General features: G+C 42.2%; 3 protein-coding genes and 1 long non-coding RNA gene across 4 annotated transcripts; 2 read left to right on the forward strand and 2 right to left on the reverse strand.

The window, feature by feature from the left end:
- The first annotated feature begins 586 nt into the window (after positions 1 to 586).
- six5 (SIX homeobox 5) lies at positions 587 to 5,992 on the forward strand. The gene is made up of 3 exons (XM_015951444.3): positions 587 to 1,350; positions 3,292 to 4,754; positions 5,006 to 5,992. Exons 1-3 carry the CDS (start codon positions 677 to 679, stop codon positions 5,680 to 5,682), a joined length of 2,814 nt encoding a protein of 937 aa, XP_015806930.1. The 5' UTR covers positions 587 to 676; the 3' UTR covers positions 5,683 to 5,992.
- Positions 5,993 to 7,804: 1,812 nt separating this feature from the next.
- Positions 7,805 to 9,744, forward strand: six9 (SIX homeobox 9). The gene is made up of 3 exons (XM_015951443.3): positions 7,805 to 8,372; positions 8,722 to 8,882; positions 9,405 to 9,744. Exons 1-3 carry the CDS (start codon positions 7,830 to 7,832, stop codon positions 9,559 to 9,561), a joined length of 861 nt encoding a protein of 286 aa, XP_015806929.1. The 5' UTR covers positions 7,805 to 7,829; the 3' UTR covers positions 9,562 to 9,744.
- A 604-nt stretch (positions 9,745 to 10,348) lies between these two features.
- On the reverse strand, positions 10,349 to 14,073 carry qpctla (glutaminyl-peptide cyclotransferase-like a). Its single transcript, XM_015951442.3, has 7 exons — positions 13,622 to 14,073; positions 12,443 to 12,589; positions 12,079 to 12,372; positions 11,542 to 11,703; positions 10,989 to 11,088; positions 10,795 to 10,911; positions 10,349 to 10,721 (listed from the first exon to the last, which is right to left on the reverse strand). The coding sequence occupies exons 1-7, from the start codon at positions 13,838 to 13,840 to the stop codon at positions 10,576 to 10,578; spliced, it is 1,185 nt and encodes a 394-aa protein (XP_015806928.1). The 5' UTR covers positions 13,841 to 14,073; the 3' UTR covers positions 10,349 to 10,575.
- Positions 14,074 to 15,815: 1,742 nt separating this feature from the next.
- Positions 15,816 to 17,045, reverse strand: LOC139062515 (uncharacterized). The gene is made up of 3 exons (XR_011516055.1): positions 17,009 to 17,045; positions 16,029 to 16,123; positions 15,816 to 15,951 (listed from the first exon to the last, which is right to left on the reverse strand). It is a non-coding gene; the product is annotated as an uncharacterized lncRNA (long non-coding RNA).
- Between the last annotated feature and the right edge of the window lie 127 nt (positions 17,046 to 17,172).

Genomic DNA, 17,172 nt, shown 5'->3' on the forward strand with positions numbered 1-17,172 from the left:
TCTCAGTGTGCTTGCTACCTGAACATGGGAATTGATTTTTTAAATGTCTAATTTCTAGCATTTTATTATCTGGAAAACATTTGGACTTGTTTACAGGGGACATTCTAATTTAATCATGCCAACATTGTCATTGTTTGCCATGTCTAACAAGACTATTATAATTAAAGAATGCAACACAGAACATGCTTTTTTATTTGGAGTCAAAAAAAAGTATAACATGCACATATTATTTGTTTTTAAAATAATCCAAACCAAAATAAAATACATGTTTAGATTACCATGAGCCATTTACTCTTTTAACTTTAAGGATTTGTCAGTTTAAAGATTTTTCTGTCTACAACCCTGTTTCCTGTTAGGAACATATTGAAATTCTGAAACATAAAATGACGTTATGAAGCTCTGGTGACGAGAATACGTGCCTGCATCCTCCTTCATTGACTCCTGTTCAACCAGTTTCAATGTCCACAATAATCGGACTGTGCAACGAAGTCTACTAAGAATAATTAAGGCGCTATTTGAATTATATGATCTTTGACAAAGGGGTGTGCCAGCTTTCTGCTCGCAGGCACATTAATGGTTTATTTGGCTGCAGGAGGATGGAGGGCTCCGCAGAGGGAGGGACACGGAGAGAGACGGGGGAGGAGGAACTGCTAGTGGGAAAAAAGTTCAAGTGAAAATGGCTTCCTTGTCTTTAGAGTCTACAGAACAATCAGAGAACAGCCCGGAGGAGCCCCCAAAAGAGGAAGAAGAAGTCGTCCACATTTCGGAACAGCTGCTCCAAAGTTTTCAAAAGTCGGCTTTGAGTTTTTCCACTGACCAGGTTTCATGTCTGTGCGAGGCCCTTCTGCAGGCGGGTAATGTGGATCGGCTGTGGAGGTTTCTATCCACCATACCTCCTTCGTCCGATCTGCTACGTGGCAACGAGACCCTGCTGAAGGCCCAGGCACTGGTGGCCTTCCACCGGGAGGAATTCAAGGAGCTCTACGCTGTCCTGGAGAGCCACGACTTCCACCCGTCTAACCATGGGTTCCTGCAGGACCTGTACCTCAAAGCCCGCTACAAGGAGGCGGAGAGGTCCCGGGGCCGCAGCCTGGGCGCAGTGGACAAGTACCGGCTGAGGAAAAAGTTCCCCCTGCCCAAAACTATCTGGGACGGGGAGGAGACCGTGTACTGCTTCAAAGAAAAGTCCCGCAACGCTCTGAAAGAATGCTACAAAAGCAACAGGTACCCGACCCCCGATGAGAAGAAAAACCTGGCCAAAGTGACCGGACTGTCCCTCACACAGGTCAGCAACTGGTTCAAGAACCGCAGGCAGCGGGACAGGACCCCGTCCGGGAACCTCAGCAAAAGGCAAGCATACTACACAAACTTATTCACGCAGAGTGCAAAACATCATAATCAGCTTAACAAAACTCTCCTTTGTCTGAACGCCGATGCTGCATTTACTAAAGGCCCCCAAAAAACCTGCAGATGCATGTCAAGATATGTGTGTGAATTATTTAAACAATGAGATGGACAGGAGCTGACTTTTCACAGCAGTGAAGCTTCACATCTGAGACCAAAAGCATGTTGCTTTGTTATGAAATGTGAGCTCCAGATGGCCCACAATGGCTCAAGCTTCCTGAAACCCTGCACTGCCGCCCTCAGAGCCAGGGTGTCAGAGGGCCATGCCAAAAAGCTCCAGCGTTCAAAAGAAAAGGGGTGGTGTTAACGCTTTCACAAGGGCTGAAATCACAGGGTGCTACAGCCAAGCATGGGGGTAAAAGGTTTCTGAGAAGAACATCAAAAGACACTTATCTTTTCCCACATCTTAAGGTTGTGGTCATCTGGTTTAAAAAAGATCTGGTTAATCTGGCTGGTAAACTTTTATACAGTAATCAAACAGGGCTGGCGGAGCTCACTTTCCAATTTACACAGAGGAATAGTGACAGTGGATAGAACAAATGATAGAATAGTTGTCTGATATGACCCAGTATTAGCGATCCAGGTGCGAAATTCAGAAAGACCTGACTTGAGTCTTTTCATCCTGGATCTTTTTGTCACGTCTGACCTCTTTCCCCACATGGCGACGGTGGCACAGGAGTTAAGTGCTCGCCCCGTAATCGGAAGGTTGCAGGTTCGAGCCCCGCTCAGTCTGTCGCTGTCGTGTCCTTGGGCAAGACACTTAACCCACGTTGCCTGCTGGTGGTGGTCGGAGGGACCAGTGGCGCCTGTGTTCGGCAGCCTCGCCTCTGTCACTGCGCCCCAGGGCAGCTGTGGCTACATTGTAGCTCATCCCCACCAGTGTGTGAATGTGTGTGTGAATGGGGGAATGACTGATTGTGTTGTAAAGTGCCTTGGGGGGTTCCAGGACTCTAGAAGGCGCTTTATCAAATACAGGCCATTTACCATTTACCATTTTACATAAACACAACTAGAAGGCATAGCTTTTATGTCCATCAGGATTGGTGACCTAACATCTATTCCAAGCACAGCCAAACCCATAATAAAGCAGCTCCATCCTCCTTAGTTCCATAGCAGAGCAAAGCTACTTTATAAACATTTCCATTGCCACTACAGATAGACATTGAATTCTATGGTTATTTACAAGATTAAATATCACCACCAGCAGCAAGATGTTGCACTTTTGTACATCCAGGTGGTAGGGCTGTGGGATGTGGATTAAAATCAATATCACGATATATTGAGGAGTTCAGCTCGATAACGATAAATGGACGATAACTACATGAGTGCGCAGAAACAAAAGTTGTCCACTAGATGGGGCTGTGACATGTGTTAAGTTGAGTCAAAGTTGAGGTGGTACAGTTACTTAAAGTCACACGAACATCGCCAACCTACACACCTTTTCTTTTTTTTATTATCAAATTTATTGACACGGGAAGAATAATATCGATTAGAGTCTGAAATTTTGATAACGATACATTTTCGATTTATTGCCCAGCGCTAGCAGGTGGTCATGTCAGTCTGGAATTTTTCTTTCTCTAATAATTATGTTGCAACAATCTTGCAATGAAAAGTTTGCAGCAGGTGGAAGGATTTACAAAAACAGAGCATACATTTGCTTTAACTACTGTGTGATGCAGTTAGTTCACAAGTCATTTAGGGTGTGAACACTATTCCTCTGAACATAGGCTATTCAGGAACCCTTTCTTTAATGGGTATAGTTGCTTTAAACTCAGTTAAAAAGGTCAAAACATTCTTTTAATGCTACATGCTGAAATAATTTGGGGAAAACTGTCCACTGTACTAGTGTATTCTCTGTGTGTTTCATGTGTTCTTTTCATTTTTCAGTGAGTCTGATGGGAACCACAGCACTGAGGATGAGGCGACTGTCATGGATGATACGCCCGACAAACTAGATGAGCCTTCGATCTCCACCGCTCCCATCATCTCCGTTTCTGCTGTTCCTTGTAATGCAGGAAACCAACTTATCCTCAATGGGTCCAGTGGCTTCCTTACAGCCTCTCAGCCTTTACTCCTCAATGGAAATTCCCTCATCTCTGGCACAGGTGCTGGTGTTATCATCAATGGGGTAAACTTGGGTGACTGCCAGACCGTCACGCTGAGTCCTGTTGCCACCAACTCTCCTGTAATCCTAAACGGGGCTCAGGTAATAACCAAATCTGGTATTGGAGGGCAGCAACCACAGCAGACAGCCTCTGGAGCAGAACAGGAAGTCTCCTTGGCATCCAAGGTTCTGAGCCCTAACAATGTACCCATCTCAAATCCATCAACTATTGTTTCTTCTCCTCTGCAAGTAAAATCAGAGTGTGGCGAAGAAATTGATTTCATTGTTGTTTCTAAATCAGAAGGCAAAAGTTTGATGGTAACTCAATCTTCTTTACCTATATCCTCTTCCTCGCCAACGCTGTCCACTCCACCCAGTCTTCCTTCAGTAGTCTTAGCACCAAACCCTCAACACCAAGAACCCCTGACCGTCCCAGCCTCTCTGTCATCTGCAGGTGTGGTTATTTCTACTTCTGCAGTGACTCTGTCTAGTCAACATGGAGCTTACATTGTAACCTCCAGTTCTGGTTCCCAGTTAAACTCCTCTAGCTCTGTGGTGTCCTCCATCTGCTCCACGCCTCAGATCATGCCTTTGCCTCAAGTTGTTCCTACCATCCAGAGTACACTGGTATCCCATCTGGTCCAGCACTCTTCAGCTCAAGTGGCTCCATGCCCTCAACTGGTTCCACTGTCCCCTCTCACTTCAGCAGCTCCTCAGTTCCAACCTCAGACTCTGAGCACGAGCACTACACCAGCACAACAGCAGCTAGACGCTTCCGCGACCATGTCTCAGTGTCCTAGCACAATTGTTTCTATCTCGCAGCTCAACAGCAGCAACCTCCAACAGCAAATGATGCACCAGCTGGATCAGCAGACCACAAACTCAACACCAAGCAAAATCCAGACTATTTCAATTTCCTCCCCAACACAAGTGGTCCCTCAGACCAAGGGGAATACACCGGCACAGTTGGTCCCACTCTCAGTGCCTCAGCTGGTTCCAGTTTCTTCTGTTCAAACCACCTCCAACATCCCATTCCCACAAGTGGTGCCTGCCAGCCCTTCTCTTTCCATCCCCTCTGCTGGGGTGCCTTTACAGATCCTGGCTTCAGGTTCGGCTGCAGGAGGGATAACGCAGGGTCCACTTCGGATAAACCAGCTGAGGTCCATTCAGAGCACCCCAACCAGCATGGCCCCTGCAGTACAGCTCCTCAACTCCGGGATTCTCCAGCTGCCTTCTGCTCCTCCAGGTACACAATTAGAATTGAATCATTTCAAGGAAAGATGTAACAAAAAATAATATTCTTCCCTCCTATCAAAGTCAGATGAGTTTTGGAAAGACAAAAATAAGAAACTAAGTTTGAATTTATTTTTTAAAGTACCTAATGAAATGATAGATTTTTACTGTAGGTTATTCTAGTTGGGATTTCCTTCATAGTCTGTAAAGTTCTAATTCTTGGTGTTTCTAACATGCTATAAAAAATGTTTTAATGGTCTGTAGGTAACCTGGTTCTCAGTGGAAGTCCTTACCTGAGTGTCCAGCAAGGCAAGCTGATTTTGACCATCCCTGCAGGAATTCAGCTCGCCAGTTTGCCCGTGAAACCAGTCCAAGATGCTGCACCCATTCCTGCAAATGGAGTGAGTTCAGTTTTTACCCCGTCCCCACCTTCGATGGCCTCGCAGCCTTCAACCACCCCCGTCTCCACCCCCAGCGGCCTCACAACCTCTCCGCTGAATTTCATCCACTCATCTCCAATGTATTGTGCACCAGAGACAGCGGTCACCTCCAGCCATGCTCCTGGCATCTCTCACGTGTTAGAACAGTCGGTCACCTCCATGACACAGAACACCCTCACTCCAGAGAGCATGCTCACCCTCAGTCCCATCTACAGCAGCATGGCGCCAAACATCCAGCTGTCCCAGCCAGCATGGAGCCCCATGCCGCTTTCGGCTTCTGCTAATCTAACTCTGTTTGACGTCCGCGGGAAGGGAGAACTGCCTGTGGATCCCGCTCTGTTAGGATTACCTGGAGGAGAGTCGCTACTGTTGGGAAGCCCCTCTTCGGGGCAGGGTGAGGAAGCCAGCTCACCTCTGGGGAACCCAGAGGGGATGGACGGGGAAGCTAAGATCCTTACCCAGCTCCAGTCTGTTCCTGTGGATGATGACCTGGGCTTATAGTCTGTTGCTGACCGTGGCTCTGAAACAACTCTAGAGTGGCTTTTTAAAACAGATAGTTTTGCATGATTCACTCTTTTAACATTTTTTTTACATGTCTAGGTTTGGATACCATGATGGTTCGAAGCGGAACTTTTTAAAAATACCCTCTACAGTTTAACTTGGGTATGGTTATGTGGAAGCTGAAATTACTTCTCTGGGATTTTAAGGGAGAATTATACACCAATGAAGTTTCTGACCTAAAATCTTGTCATCCAGACAGAAGAGCGAACCTGGATCAGTCTGGCCCACTTACAGGTCTTGCTGTTCTTTCAGATGATCTTTGCTATCTTAAGGATTGTGGAACGCGTTAGGCTGAACTTTGTAGTTTGTGCTAGCAGAGGCAGTAGCATATTTTTGACACCCCCCCCCCCCCCCAAAAAAAAAGATAAAGGGCACATGCTCTCTGCCAAAACGTAAGATTTCCAGAACTTTTAATTTCTTTTCATGTTCATAACCTGATTTTATTCATCGTAACACTCCAGGAGTAAAGAAAATATTGTCCTTTGTGAAGAGTAGTCAGAGTTGTATGTTAAACGTTTTCTTTCTTTAAGGGCTATAGGACAGTATTTTATGACAATAATATTAATGTTACTGGAGTCTGGCTTGAAACATGCAAATTTACTGCATTGAATTCTCCATTTTTAATATGTTTTTGCAGTTTTCAACAAAGAATTCCTCCTTAGTTTGGTGAAAACCAATCATACAGGACGTAAAAAAGGGCTATCACAAGATTTTAACTATGCAATGCATGTTGAGCTCTTTTTCCTGGACAATATGGTGCACGAAGGCTGAGTGAACCTGCTTGGCCTTTAGGGAGATGTAAATAAGCTTGAAAGTGAAGGGCTGGAAGTGTTTTACACTAAGACATTTGCTGTGATCTCACAAACCAATAATTCCTTTCAAATGCAACTAAAAACTCAGTGTGACGATATTGATAAGTGCCTTATTTTAACACACTAGATATTTGTTGTGATGCAAAAAAAAAGTTATCACCAGTTTTTTATACGTTTATACCAAATTTCTGGCTTAATTTCTTTTGACTATACATTTCTGCATCAGTGAAACACAATGTGATGCTCATGGCTGCGTAGTTGTTACTCAAACTCGTTCTTTTTTGTATATTTTGCACATTTTATCCACATGTTTACGTTATTGTGTCGATGTGACGGCGGCTGGATGTGTAGTCTATTACAAGGTTTCACGTTGTTTCTGGAAATGCAAAAAAATTAATGAAATACAGAAGAGCAGATATTAGGATTTAAATGAAAGAAATGTGAGCTTTCAGCTGTCAAAACGTAGGTAGCGGTTAATCTGTTGGTCATTCGTGGTACACGATATACACATCAGTGATGGTTACAAGAATGGCCTTTGTATTTGTTTTTATTCGCATGTTTTTGTACAATTAATCTATTTAAAGCATGTACCAATCTCTTTTTTTTAAGTTTTCTTTATAAGTACTCTTGTGGAAAATGCACATATAGGAAATTACCTTATTATTACTTGTAAGTTACCCTTGTTGTCTAACTGGTCTCAGACTAGTGACGTCAAATGTGTTTAGTGGTGTTTTTTAATGGTAAACGCTTTCTGTCTGAGTCATCACATCAGTCTGGCTAAGAAGGGCTGCTGTCTTATTTTCACCAAAGATCGCTAACATTGAAACTAATGAATTATTCTTTGTAGCATGGGATTTGTTTTTGTCGTTTGATTATTTCAATAACATATACCACCACAAATGTAACCAAAGATGTTGTCCATTTGTTTTTGAAGTGTTTTGAAAAAGGGATCATTTGTCTGTCCTTGCAGGTTCTTGTTTTTTGTATTCAAATGCATTCTATTTTTTATATTGCATACTGTAATAAACATTTACAAACAAGCTTCAGTGTTTCGGAGCTGTGGATTCTCTTCAATCATCGTCTGTAAAAGGATTTGTGCTCCTAATTTGGCAACAAAATTTTATTCAAATGCATCTTTGCTGTGAACTCTTTGGGCTCTTTCACTGGTTGGTGGAACACCAACCTCCAGAAGGTGCGCCAGCATGTGTTTGAATAAGAGAAGAGGGGATATCTGGTGTGTTATTATAACCCTGATGGTGTCAGGTAACCTGAGGCATGATTACTCGACACATACATGCAGGTTCACTAGGTTTTTGTTCATGTTGCTGCACAGAGCTTCCAGCTCTCAGGGGAACAAACTCAAGTGAAGCTGTTAGGTGTTCACACACTCACAACCCTCCAGACCTCAGGCCTTTTCCCACAGGGATGATCTTCACAGCAGAGCAGGTCATTTGTGTGTGTGAGGTCCTCCTGCAAAGCGGATGCATGGATCATCTGGCCAGATTCCTCTCTACTCATCTTCCCTCTTCATCCTCCTCCTCTTCATGCCTTGGGGAGCTGGAGAGTGTGTTAAAAGCTAAAGCTGCAGTGGCCTTTCACCAGGGGCGCTTCTCAGATCTCTACACCCTGCTGGAGGGCTTCCCCTTCTCCGCACACAGCCAGCCCTTCCTGCAGCAGCTCTGGCTTCAGGCCCACTACACTGAGGCCGAGAGGCAGAGAGGTCGGCCCCTGGGAGCAGTGGGGAAGTATCGGATAAGGAGGAAGTTTCCTTTACCACACACCATCTGGGACGGAGAGGAGACCAGTTACTGCTTCAAGGTAGAAACGTATTTAATAAACTCAACTACCCTCACTATAGCTTTATTGTAGTAAACAACGGTAATTCAGTTGGGCTGAAAGTTTTTTTTTACATGCAAGTCACATGTGCTTTTTCAATACATTAATAACTAAATTAGTCTGCACTGTATGTACAGTCTATGGTCTGCACACTGAGCATAACTGAGTGGCTCCATTAATGTTGCCTTCACGGACCGCAGTTTTTTTTAGATGTCTATTGAAACCCATTAAAAAAAAACCTGCAACAGGTTTTAGATGCTCGTATGTGTTTCTGTAGTGAAAACGTGTTCGGGTTTTCATATATAATAATCTGTTTAAACAAACTGAACAGGAAAAATCTCGGAGTGTGTTGAGAGAATGGTACCACCATAAGCCGTATCCTTCTACCCGGGAGAAGCGGGAACTCGCGGCGGCCACTGGCCTCACGACCACCCAGGTCAGCAACTGGTTCAAGAACCGGCGGCAGAGAGATCGAGCCAACGACTTTAACAGGTTAGCGAGAAAACAGCATGTCGAGATTGTTTCTAAAAGTGAGAGCAATTCTTTTCTTTAAAGGTGAAGGAACTTGAACTCAGCACATGGAGGGATACACGTGGTCATAAGACTCAAATGTGAAAAAAGTAAACCACTGTTTAAAATAAAAAGGGAAAAATTTAATCAGACGATATATATATAAAGAAAACTGATTATTTTATCATAATTTACAGTGATAACAGACAAAACTAGCTTAAGACATTATAAAATAGGCTAACTTTAGCTCATTTTACTAAATGTTGCTAGTTTTAACTTTTACAAACCAAATCACTTTGTATTCTTTCTTCGTATTATTCAGTTTTCAAACGTCCCATTAAATAAACACAGAACGTTTCCAGCTACAATTAACTCATCTGAACTTTTTACTTCTCGTTTCTGAATAAATCACAAAACTGAGCTAACAGCACCCTCTTGTGGGTAATGTCAATAACACTGACTAGTTCTGGTTAAATCTGTCTGATGTTTCATGATTTGCTATAGTTTCCGAGCAACACTGACTACAGGACCACCGGGAGAAATTCACCTGTCCACTGACGACGACGTGTCCCCTGCAGGAAGTCCATACCTCCAACATTGCTACCGAACACCTCCACCCCTCTTTCATCCACCTCTTCATCAGCGGTCTACAGGTCTTTAGCTCATCGCATTCATTAATTAATCTTTCTGCTACTCCTTTAATTCCAATACCCAACAACACAGGACATAGTAGACAGGACTTTGGACTTTTCACAGAACATCAAAACAAGACAAATATTAGAAATCAAAGCATCATCGGGTTAAATTCATGTCACATTCGTTTTGTAGAGCACTGCAGTGGATGTCTTCGCCACAATCACACAAACATGACCTCAATAACACACCAGTTTTTCTGCTGCTTTAAGAGACCATACCGGTAGAATTTTTCTTATCTCATGTACTTTTTTTTTTAACCAACAAGAATTTAATAAAATTGTTGACTTAGCGCTGTGAAAGAGAACATCTGTTGGACTTTTTTGTTAAACATTGTTAAGATGTGTAGCGTCCAGCAATGGTCAGTTTAGGTACAGCCTGACCTTTCACCATCTATTCAACATCTGGTCAGAAAGGAGACACAACATTGCCTGTGTTCCTTTTAAAGGAGTCTGCTTCACACCAGCTGGGATTCACAGACTCTGCAAGTCTGAAAGATAAACAATAACTTTCTTTCCCAAGGTCCCATCTGTCTGCCTCCACAGAAGAACTCCAGCTCGAATCAGTTGCTAAATTCAAGAATGATTTGTTAAATTTAAAACAAAGCAGCTGATCTGAAGTCAAAATCTGGAGAAATTATTCAGATATGAGCTGCTGGGCTTCTATCAGACTGAACCAAGATAAAGCGCCTCTACATCAAAGCAACGGGATAAATAATCATTAAGGCCATCAAGTGTTCCCCACTATACCAAGACAATATAAAACTTAGAATTTATTCACATTTCCAGGAGCTATATTAAAATCTTTACAGCACATTTAGACAGAACCGTCCCGATGCATCCTTCAGACGACACTGAAGCCAACCCGGCAGCTGAGACATCGTCAGTGTCTGGATTCTCCTGTTCAGTTAGTCTCACCAGAGGCTTTCTGGTGATTTCTCTGTTTAAATCTGCTTGGTCCTCCACCAAAAGGTGTTTTCAGTTCAGAAGCCCAGGTATTCAGCCAGAAACACAGCCACGATCTTAGTGAGGTTTTCCACAGTTGGACGGTGCATGTTCTCCTCGGTGTCGTCCATTTTATGCCAGAACTGAGGGAAGGGAGTGGCAATGATGTGTACAACAGGGACACCTGTAAGGAAAAAAACAACAACAAAGGGATCAGATGCGTTTTAAGGGGCTGGCATTAAAATCTTGTCGCTCACCTTTGTGGAGGAAGGGAATGTGGTCATCTTGCACAGGTCCGAGGTAGACATCTTTTCTAAAGTACGCCTGCTCTGAGGGGTGAGACGACAGGAGACCCTGCCGATGGAGCCTCTTCTCTGAGAGGAGGGAGAAGAGATTGGACACAACAGGAAGGAATTCAAAGATTCTCCATAAACTTACAGCCAGGGCCTACCTGCAGCTATCAGGCGGTCAAACCACCGCGCCGTGTTATCGAAGTGATTTGCAATCAGTGGATCTGGACCACCGAGCAGATCCAGCAGAACAAAGAGGTCCTAAAAGGGAGAAAACGTAAAGCCAGAATTAGGTATTTGAAGTCTGTGTGGAGCAAAACTATTATATAGAGCAAAATGTAAACAAATATTTTATTCAGCATCACTTCTGGAAAAGGTTTTTAAAAAGAACATTTATTTAGTTAGCTCCATTTGTTTTTTTAAATATAAATTTGGACATTTTTTTAAACTTATTTTCTCAGCAGTTGTTTGATCGTATCAACGTTTTCAGGATCATCCAGATTATTTCTAACAGGTTACTCAGAGAATAATTGCTTATTATTGTTTTGTTTATCTACTAGTGAGAAATGTTTGATTTCATCACCAAAATGAGACCAGTTTAGTCTGTAGTTAAGGTAATTACTACACATTTACTGTTCAGAAGAGCTCATGTTAACATTATTTATTTGTGATGTAACTGTAGAACGCGGCTGGTTCTGGTCGCAGCGTCCTCACCACGGCCTGGATCATGGTGGCGTGAGTGGAGGCTGCAGCGAGAGGCGTGTTAGCCATGAGCTCAGCCAGGTGGCGAGAGCCGTACAGCGAGTCTGTGGTGGTCCATTCTTCAAACGACTCCTCACCATCAAAAAACACAAGCTGTAGGGTGACTGGGAGTTTCTAGAAAGAAAAGAAATGGAAGATTTATCTTCATCAAATATCTTCTATTTCAACTAGGTCCTCTCATCTTCTGTAAGCAGCAGCGTCTGAGGTGAGTTTTGGTCTGTCTGCAGCACTGTTGCAGCAGCTCCTTCCTGTAAAGCACAGCCTCTGGAGAGAGCTAGTGTTATACAAATGACTGCTGCAGTCATACAGGGGACTCAGCATTTTCTACCCACACTGCAGCCTTGGCGGCACAGCGATGAACAGGAGAATAAAGGGGGGGGGCTGAAACACATCAGCATCTTACATCTTTACTGTTCAGAAGGCAGAAAAACAAAAATTGAGAAACAATCAAATTCTGCTCAAGCTGCAGCCCTGACCAGAAACGCCTACCTGCTGTTTGAATGACCTGAGCTGAGCATCCAGAGAGGTGGCCAGCTCCAGGATCATAGCACAGGGCACTGCAGAGTCACTGGCCCCCACAAACACCCTCTCTGGAGCCAGCGGGTCTGGAGGCAGGGCCTTGGAGTCATAGTGGCATGCCAGGAGGAGCCTCCGCCGAGCCGCCGGGTCCAGAGTGGCAATGATGTTAGTAAAGGTGACCTGACCGCGAGGCGTCGGAGACTGGAAGGAGTCCAGGTCTATGGACCAGCCAGCAGACAGCGATGTTAGGGTGGAGGTGATGTGCTGAAGGAGAGCAGACAGTTAAAGATCAGGAGTTTAAAATGTGTGTGTGTTTAAATAATTGTAAACACACCTGCTGTACAGCAAGGCTGCCTTTTGTTCCTGGAAGCCTTTCTATCAGGATTGGGCGCAGGTAGGACTCCCACAGGCGAGTGCCATCCACCTGAGAGGCCAGACGGCGGATCTGAGCTGGAGAGACCTTACTGGGTTTGTGGGACCACTGAGGAGGAAAAAAAGTCACCTGGAAATTAAAGAGCAGGAATGGAAGCAGCGATGTTTGTAAAACAGATTAAATGAGAGCGAAATCTCCCAGCAACATGTACAAACATAAGTGTGACGTTTTGTTTAGTTATGGAAAAACTTCAATGTGATCAGGACTATTTTTATATGGAACAAACATTTGTATTTACTTAACCCCAATAAAATATTTCAAAGGAATCAGATTTTTTTTTTAGAGTGGGATGTCCGGTAATCGGAAGGTTGCAGGTTCAATCCTGGCTCCGACCAGAGAATGCTGCTATTGTGTTGTTGGGCAAGACACCAAACCCGCCTTGCCTGCTGGTGCTCTGTCAGTGCGCCTCAAGGCAGCTGTGGCTACATGAATGAATGGGTGCATGACTGTGTAGTGAAGCGTCTTGGGGGGTTGTAGAAGGCGCTATACAAATACAGCCACTTCCTGGGATTTGGAATTTGATTCAAAACAAAGCCGTCTTCACCCCAGACTGAAAACAAAATAGAGGGGAAAAACTGCACCAGGAAACACGATCTGACCTGTGCGGCTACTGACAGTATCCGATTAAAAAAGAAGGACGCACCCCACAGGTATCGTCTATATTCATAAAAAAGTTGATCACATACTATAAAGCAGAAACACGGGGCAAACTCAGATTAGAATGATTTAATGTTGTACTAAAAGAATGTGAATAAGATTATGTTAGTGTGCAAACTGAATTAAAGATTTATGGTGAATAATCACAGAACCTAAACTAAACCTAAACCTGTCATTAAAAAAAACTGGTGAGTCAGAGGAAGAAATTAAGGTTGCTTTAGATTATTTTGATCCAGCACTTTTCAAAACTATTCAAACACTCGTTCATGGAGTGGAAAATAAAGAAATGTTTAAAATGCAAAGGACAATAAAGATTTTGGGTCATTTTTAAGTGTTTTCCATTAATAAATATAACATTTATGAGAGATAAATGGTAAAACTCAATTAACAACGGGATATAATGTTTATTGTTGCTAGCTTTACCTTTTCTTTAGTCAGATCTGCAGCTGGCATGCGGTTCACCTGCGTCCCCGCGGTGTCGTTGGACAGGTAAACACCGAGCACCACCGCCAGCACCAGGACACCGAGAAGACACAGCAGCAGCACGCGGGCTCGGGGCATCCGCACCCGGTCACAGGCGGGGAACGAGCCGCCCCCGTTGCTCTGCTGCAGAGGCTTGTACCTCCGACTGGACCTCGACATGGCCGCGTCCTTCTGCAGTCCTGGATGCAGCTACGTGTCCAACAGACTTGTGGTGAAATGTAGGAGGGAAAGTCACACAGGAAGCAGAACCGAGGAGCACACGGTGACATCTGCTTCAATGTATCGATCCATCTTCAGCTCCTGAAGCTGTCAGCTGTCCGAAAGCTCCACGCGTCCAGTGCAGCAGTTTTCTGAAGACATGGCTTCATTTATATTTTGTTAAATGCGTGACGTAATATAAGTCATAATAAACACGATCTGGTTTAATGTCAGCAGCTCGTTGACAATATATCCACAGAAACTCCTCGATGTTTTATTAATTCTGGTGAAGAAATATCAAATTACCCCAAATGACCACAGTCCTACCCAGACGACTCATCCAAGCTGTTTTGTTCTACTCTCATGACGCCTCACTATCAAATGACACTTCTTCTTGGTGTTTATTGGCAGACAACTAATCGGTTCATTAGCGCCACCAACTGGTATGGAGTGGGAACCGGACGAGACCCAGCATCCTGTGATGGGACTAATAAAATCAAGAGATGACAAATGAAGTAATATTTAGGTCAATTTAACCCTTTACATGTGACCAGGACACTGTAATCAATTTTTGGCAAGGGAAAGTATCATTTTTTGCCATTTTTTGGGGTGTTTATGAATGTGGAAGAGACCCAGCATCCTGTGGTGACTAATAACATCAAGAGATAATAAATAAAGTAATATTTAGGTCAATTTAACTCTTTACAGGTGACCAGGACACTGTAATCAATTTTTGGCAAGGGAAATTATCTTCTTTTTTTTGTTGCCATTTTTGGGGTGTTTATGATGATACAGTAGACAGTATGAGTACAATAACATCAACAGATAATACATGAAACCCTTATTTGGCCAATTTTAGCCTCCATGAAAAACTGAGCGATTCAATCACTTTTTGGCAAAATGCCATTTTTGTTGTCTACAATTAAATCATCAATAAATAATTTAAAGATATTTTTAGGCATTTCTAGGTAAACAGGAGGGTGTAGTCACCATTTGGCAAGTGACAATCTTAATTTTATGTGATGAAGTGCTTTTATCTTGTTACTTTTAAATAGAGCAAAGTAATGCATAGATAGTAACCTACACAATGTCATTGTAAAGTCAAAGCTTGATCAGTTTAAATACTATTTTTCAAGTAAAAATGTGCCCCAAACTAGTTAACTGTGGCTCCATGTCAAGTGGACTAAAGAAAGGAAGGGGAAAAAAATCAAATTGCTGGAGAATTGTTTATTTCCATTTATACAAAGTTTGACTTTACATTCAATACAGGGCGCCATTTTACACTATTTATTTTTTAGTATCAAGGCTGTAACATAAAGAAAGTCAGTTCTTACCACAAACCATCTTTCAATCGCAAATATTGCAAAAAGGATTAATATATCCTCAATGTGAACGTTTAAGACAAATAGCAACACTTAAAACAACTTCTGAACTGGAAAAAACTAATATCCGCAATAAACATCTGTTTAAATACCGGAAGAGGTTATCTCTGCTTTCTCAAAGTCCATATTGCTAGATATGTCGAGTTTTAAGGCGAAATCCCGGGGAATTTCGTCTAGAAATGCAATTACCCTAACCGTGCGCGATCCCGCAGTGGCTAATCATTTTGTGGCAGCCAGCCGCTTTTAGGCACAACACCGGAAATAGTAACTGCCCTTAAAAATGCCTGGATACAAATTATTTAGTTTTTTTTTTTGTATTTTATCAAAGCCAATTAGTTTATGAAGAAAATAATAGTTTTTCAAGTTTAATTTAATTTATTCAATTGTTCTTTGAAAAAAAAAAACCCCGCCATGTGGCATGTCAATTTTATGATATCTCCATTCCAAAATCATGACAAGAATAATTATGACTTGATATGATAATTATACATCATTATGACTGCAATGTTAAAATTGTGAATTTGAAAGTCATTATAAAGATGGTCTAACTTGAAGCATCATTATTTTGAGTTTCAAACTCATAATCCATCCATTCATTGTCTTTTGCTTATCCAAGATGGAGTTGCAGGTATAGAGGGAAACTGTCCCCTGGGGCTGACGTGGGATCTTCTCTTCCCATTTAAAAAGTGGCTTCAGGAAATGGAGTCAAACTAAGAGTTATTCAAAGGCCTTGATAGATGAAAACCACAAAAAACAGGTGACCTCACCTGGAAATGGGAGACTGGAGCCTGCTCCTGAAGCTAGACCTGGGAGGGGAGCTCATCAGTGAGCACCTGAAGCGCCTCCTCTGTGGGCCTAATACCTGCGAGGAGTAGAGTCAAGCTCAGGTGCAGAGCAAGCAGGGTTTGCATGTGAGGATCGAATAAACCTGGGTGTGCAGGTCCCCAGCATTATCAGTCTTCAGTTCCAATGAAAGTCACAATGGTATTACTTTTAAACAAATTATTAACTTTAAAAGTCACACTCATGACATTCAAACTCATAATTGTGACATTACATTTCTGAAAAATGACTGAAAGTTAGAAAAAGTGTCTTAAACTCATAATTGTGAGTGAAATTCTTAATGCTGACAAACCGTGTGACTACACTATTGGATGTCACTTTAGCTGTGACATAATAAAATATGTCAAGCCTTCTCTTACCTGTGATGAGTTGTCATTACAGTCATATTTAAACACAAATTATAATTATAATTACCAATAATTATTTAAGTGAAATAATTTATAAAGAGTACAAATAAAAACCTATCTATCTATTTTAGTGAAATAATTTATAAAGAGTACAAATAAAATCTATCTATCTATCTATCTATCTATCTATCTATCTATCTATCTATCTATCTATCTATCTATCTATCTATCTATCTATCTATCTATCTCTATATCTATATCTATCTCTATCTATCTATCTATCTATCTATCTATCTATCTATCTATCTATCTATCTATCTATCTATCTATCTCTATATCTATCTATCTCTATCTATCTATCATCTATCTATCTATCTATCTATCTATCTATCTATCTATCTATCTATCTATCTATCTATCTATCTATCTATCTATCTATCTATCTATCTATCTATCTATCTATCTATCTATCTATCTATCTATCTATCTATCTATCTCGTGACCCTTTCAGCCACCGTCAGTTCAAAAAAACAAACAAAACCTGTTGGATGACCTACTTTGTTTTCAGCCCGCCAGATGCAAAGGATAGGAAGCAACGTAAATACGTCACTTCCTTCTACTTCGTTATTCCTACCTCTACTGTGATTAGTTGTTTTACATGCCACTCTGTGCGTTCTTGCTGCTGATTGGTTAATACTCATTCTCTACATTTTCCCCGGTG

Source organism: Nothobranchius furzeri, chromosome 13 (assembly GCF_043380555.1).
Source record: "Nothobranchius furzeri strain GRZ-AD chromosome 13, NfurGRZ-RIMD1, whole genome shotgun sequence".
NCBI classification, from domain to species: Eukaryota; Metazoa; Chordata; class Actinopteri; order Cyprinodontiformes; family Nothobranchiidae; genus Nothobranchius; species Nothobranchius furzeri.

What these genes read in the sequence shown, in the direction of transcription:
- six5 (XM_015951444.3), top strand. Translation starts at nt 677, where the DNA reads ATGGCTTCCTTGTCTTTAGAGTCTACAGAACAATCAGAGAACAGCCCG. An exon ending in TCCGGGAACCTCAGCAAAAG is followed by an intron (nt 1,351 to 3,291) that starts GCAAGCATACTA and finishes TTCATTTTTCAG; the next exon opens with TGAGTCTGATGGGAACCACA. An exon ending in GCTGCCTTCTGCTCCTCCAG is followed by an intron (nt 4,755 to 5,005) that starts GTACACAATTAG and finishes AATGGTCTGTAG; the next exon opens with GTAACCTGGTTCTCAGTGGA.
- six9 (XM_015951443.3), top strand. Translation starts at nt 7,830, where the DNA reads ATGATTACTCGACACATACATGCAGGTTCACTAGGTTTTTGTTCATGT. An exon ending in AGACCAGTTACTGCTTCAAG is followed by an intron (nt 8,373 to 8,721) that starts GTAGAAACGTAT and finishes CAAACTGAACAG; the next exon opens with GAAAAATCTCGGAGTGTGTT. An exon ending in CGAGCCAACGACTTTAACAG is followed by an intron (nt 8,883 to 9,404) that starts GTTAGCGAGAAA and finishes GATTTGCTATAG; the next exon opens with TTTCCGAGCAACACTGACTA.
- qpctla (XM_015951442.3), bottom strand. Translation starts at nt 13,840, where the DNA reads ATGTCGAGGTCCAGTCGGAGGTACAAGCCTCTGCAGCAGAGCAACGGG. An exon ending in CAGATCTGACTAAAGAAAAG is followed by an intron (nt 12,590 to 13,621) that starts GTAAAGCTAGCA and finishes TTTCCTCCTCAG; the next exon opens with TGGTCCCACAAACCCAGTAA. An exon ending in CATTCCCTTCCTCCACAAAG is followed by an intron (nt 10,722 to 10,794) that starts GTGAGCGACAAG and finishes TTTTCCTTACAG; the next exon opens with GTGTCCCTGTTGTACACATC.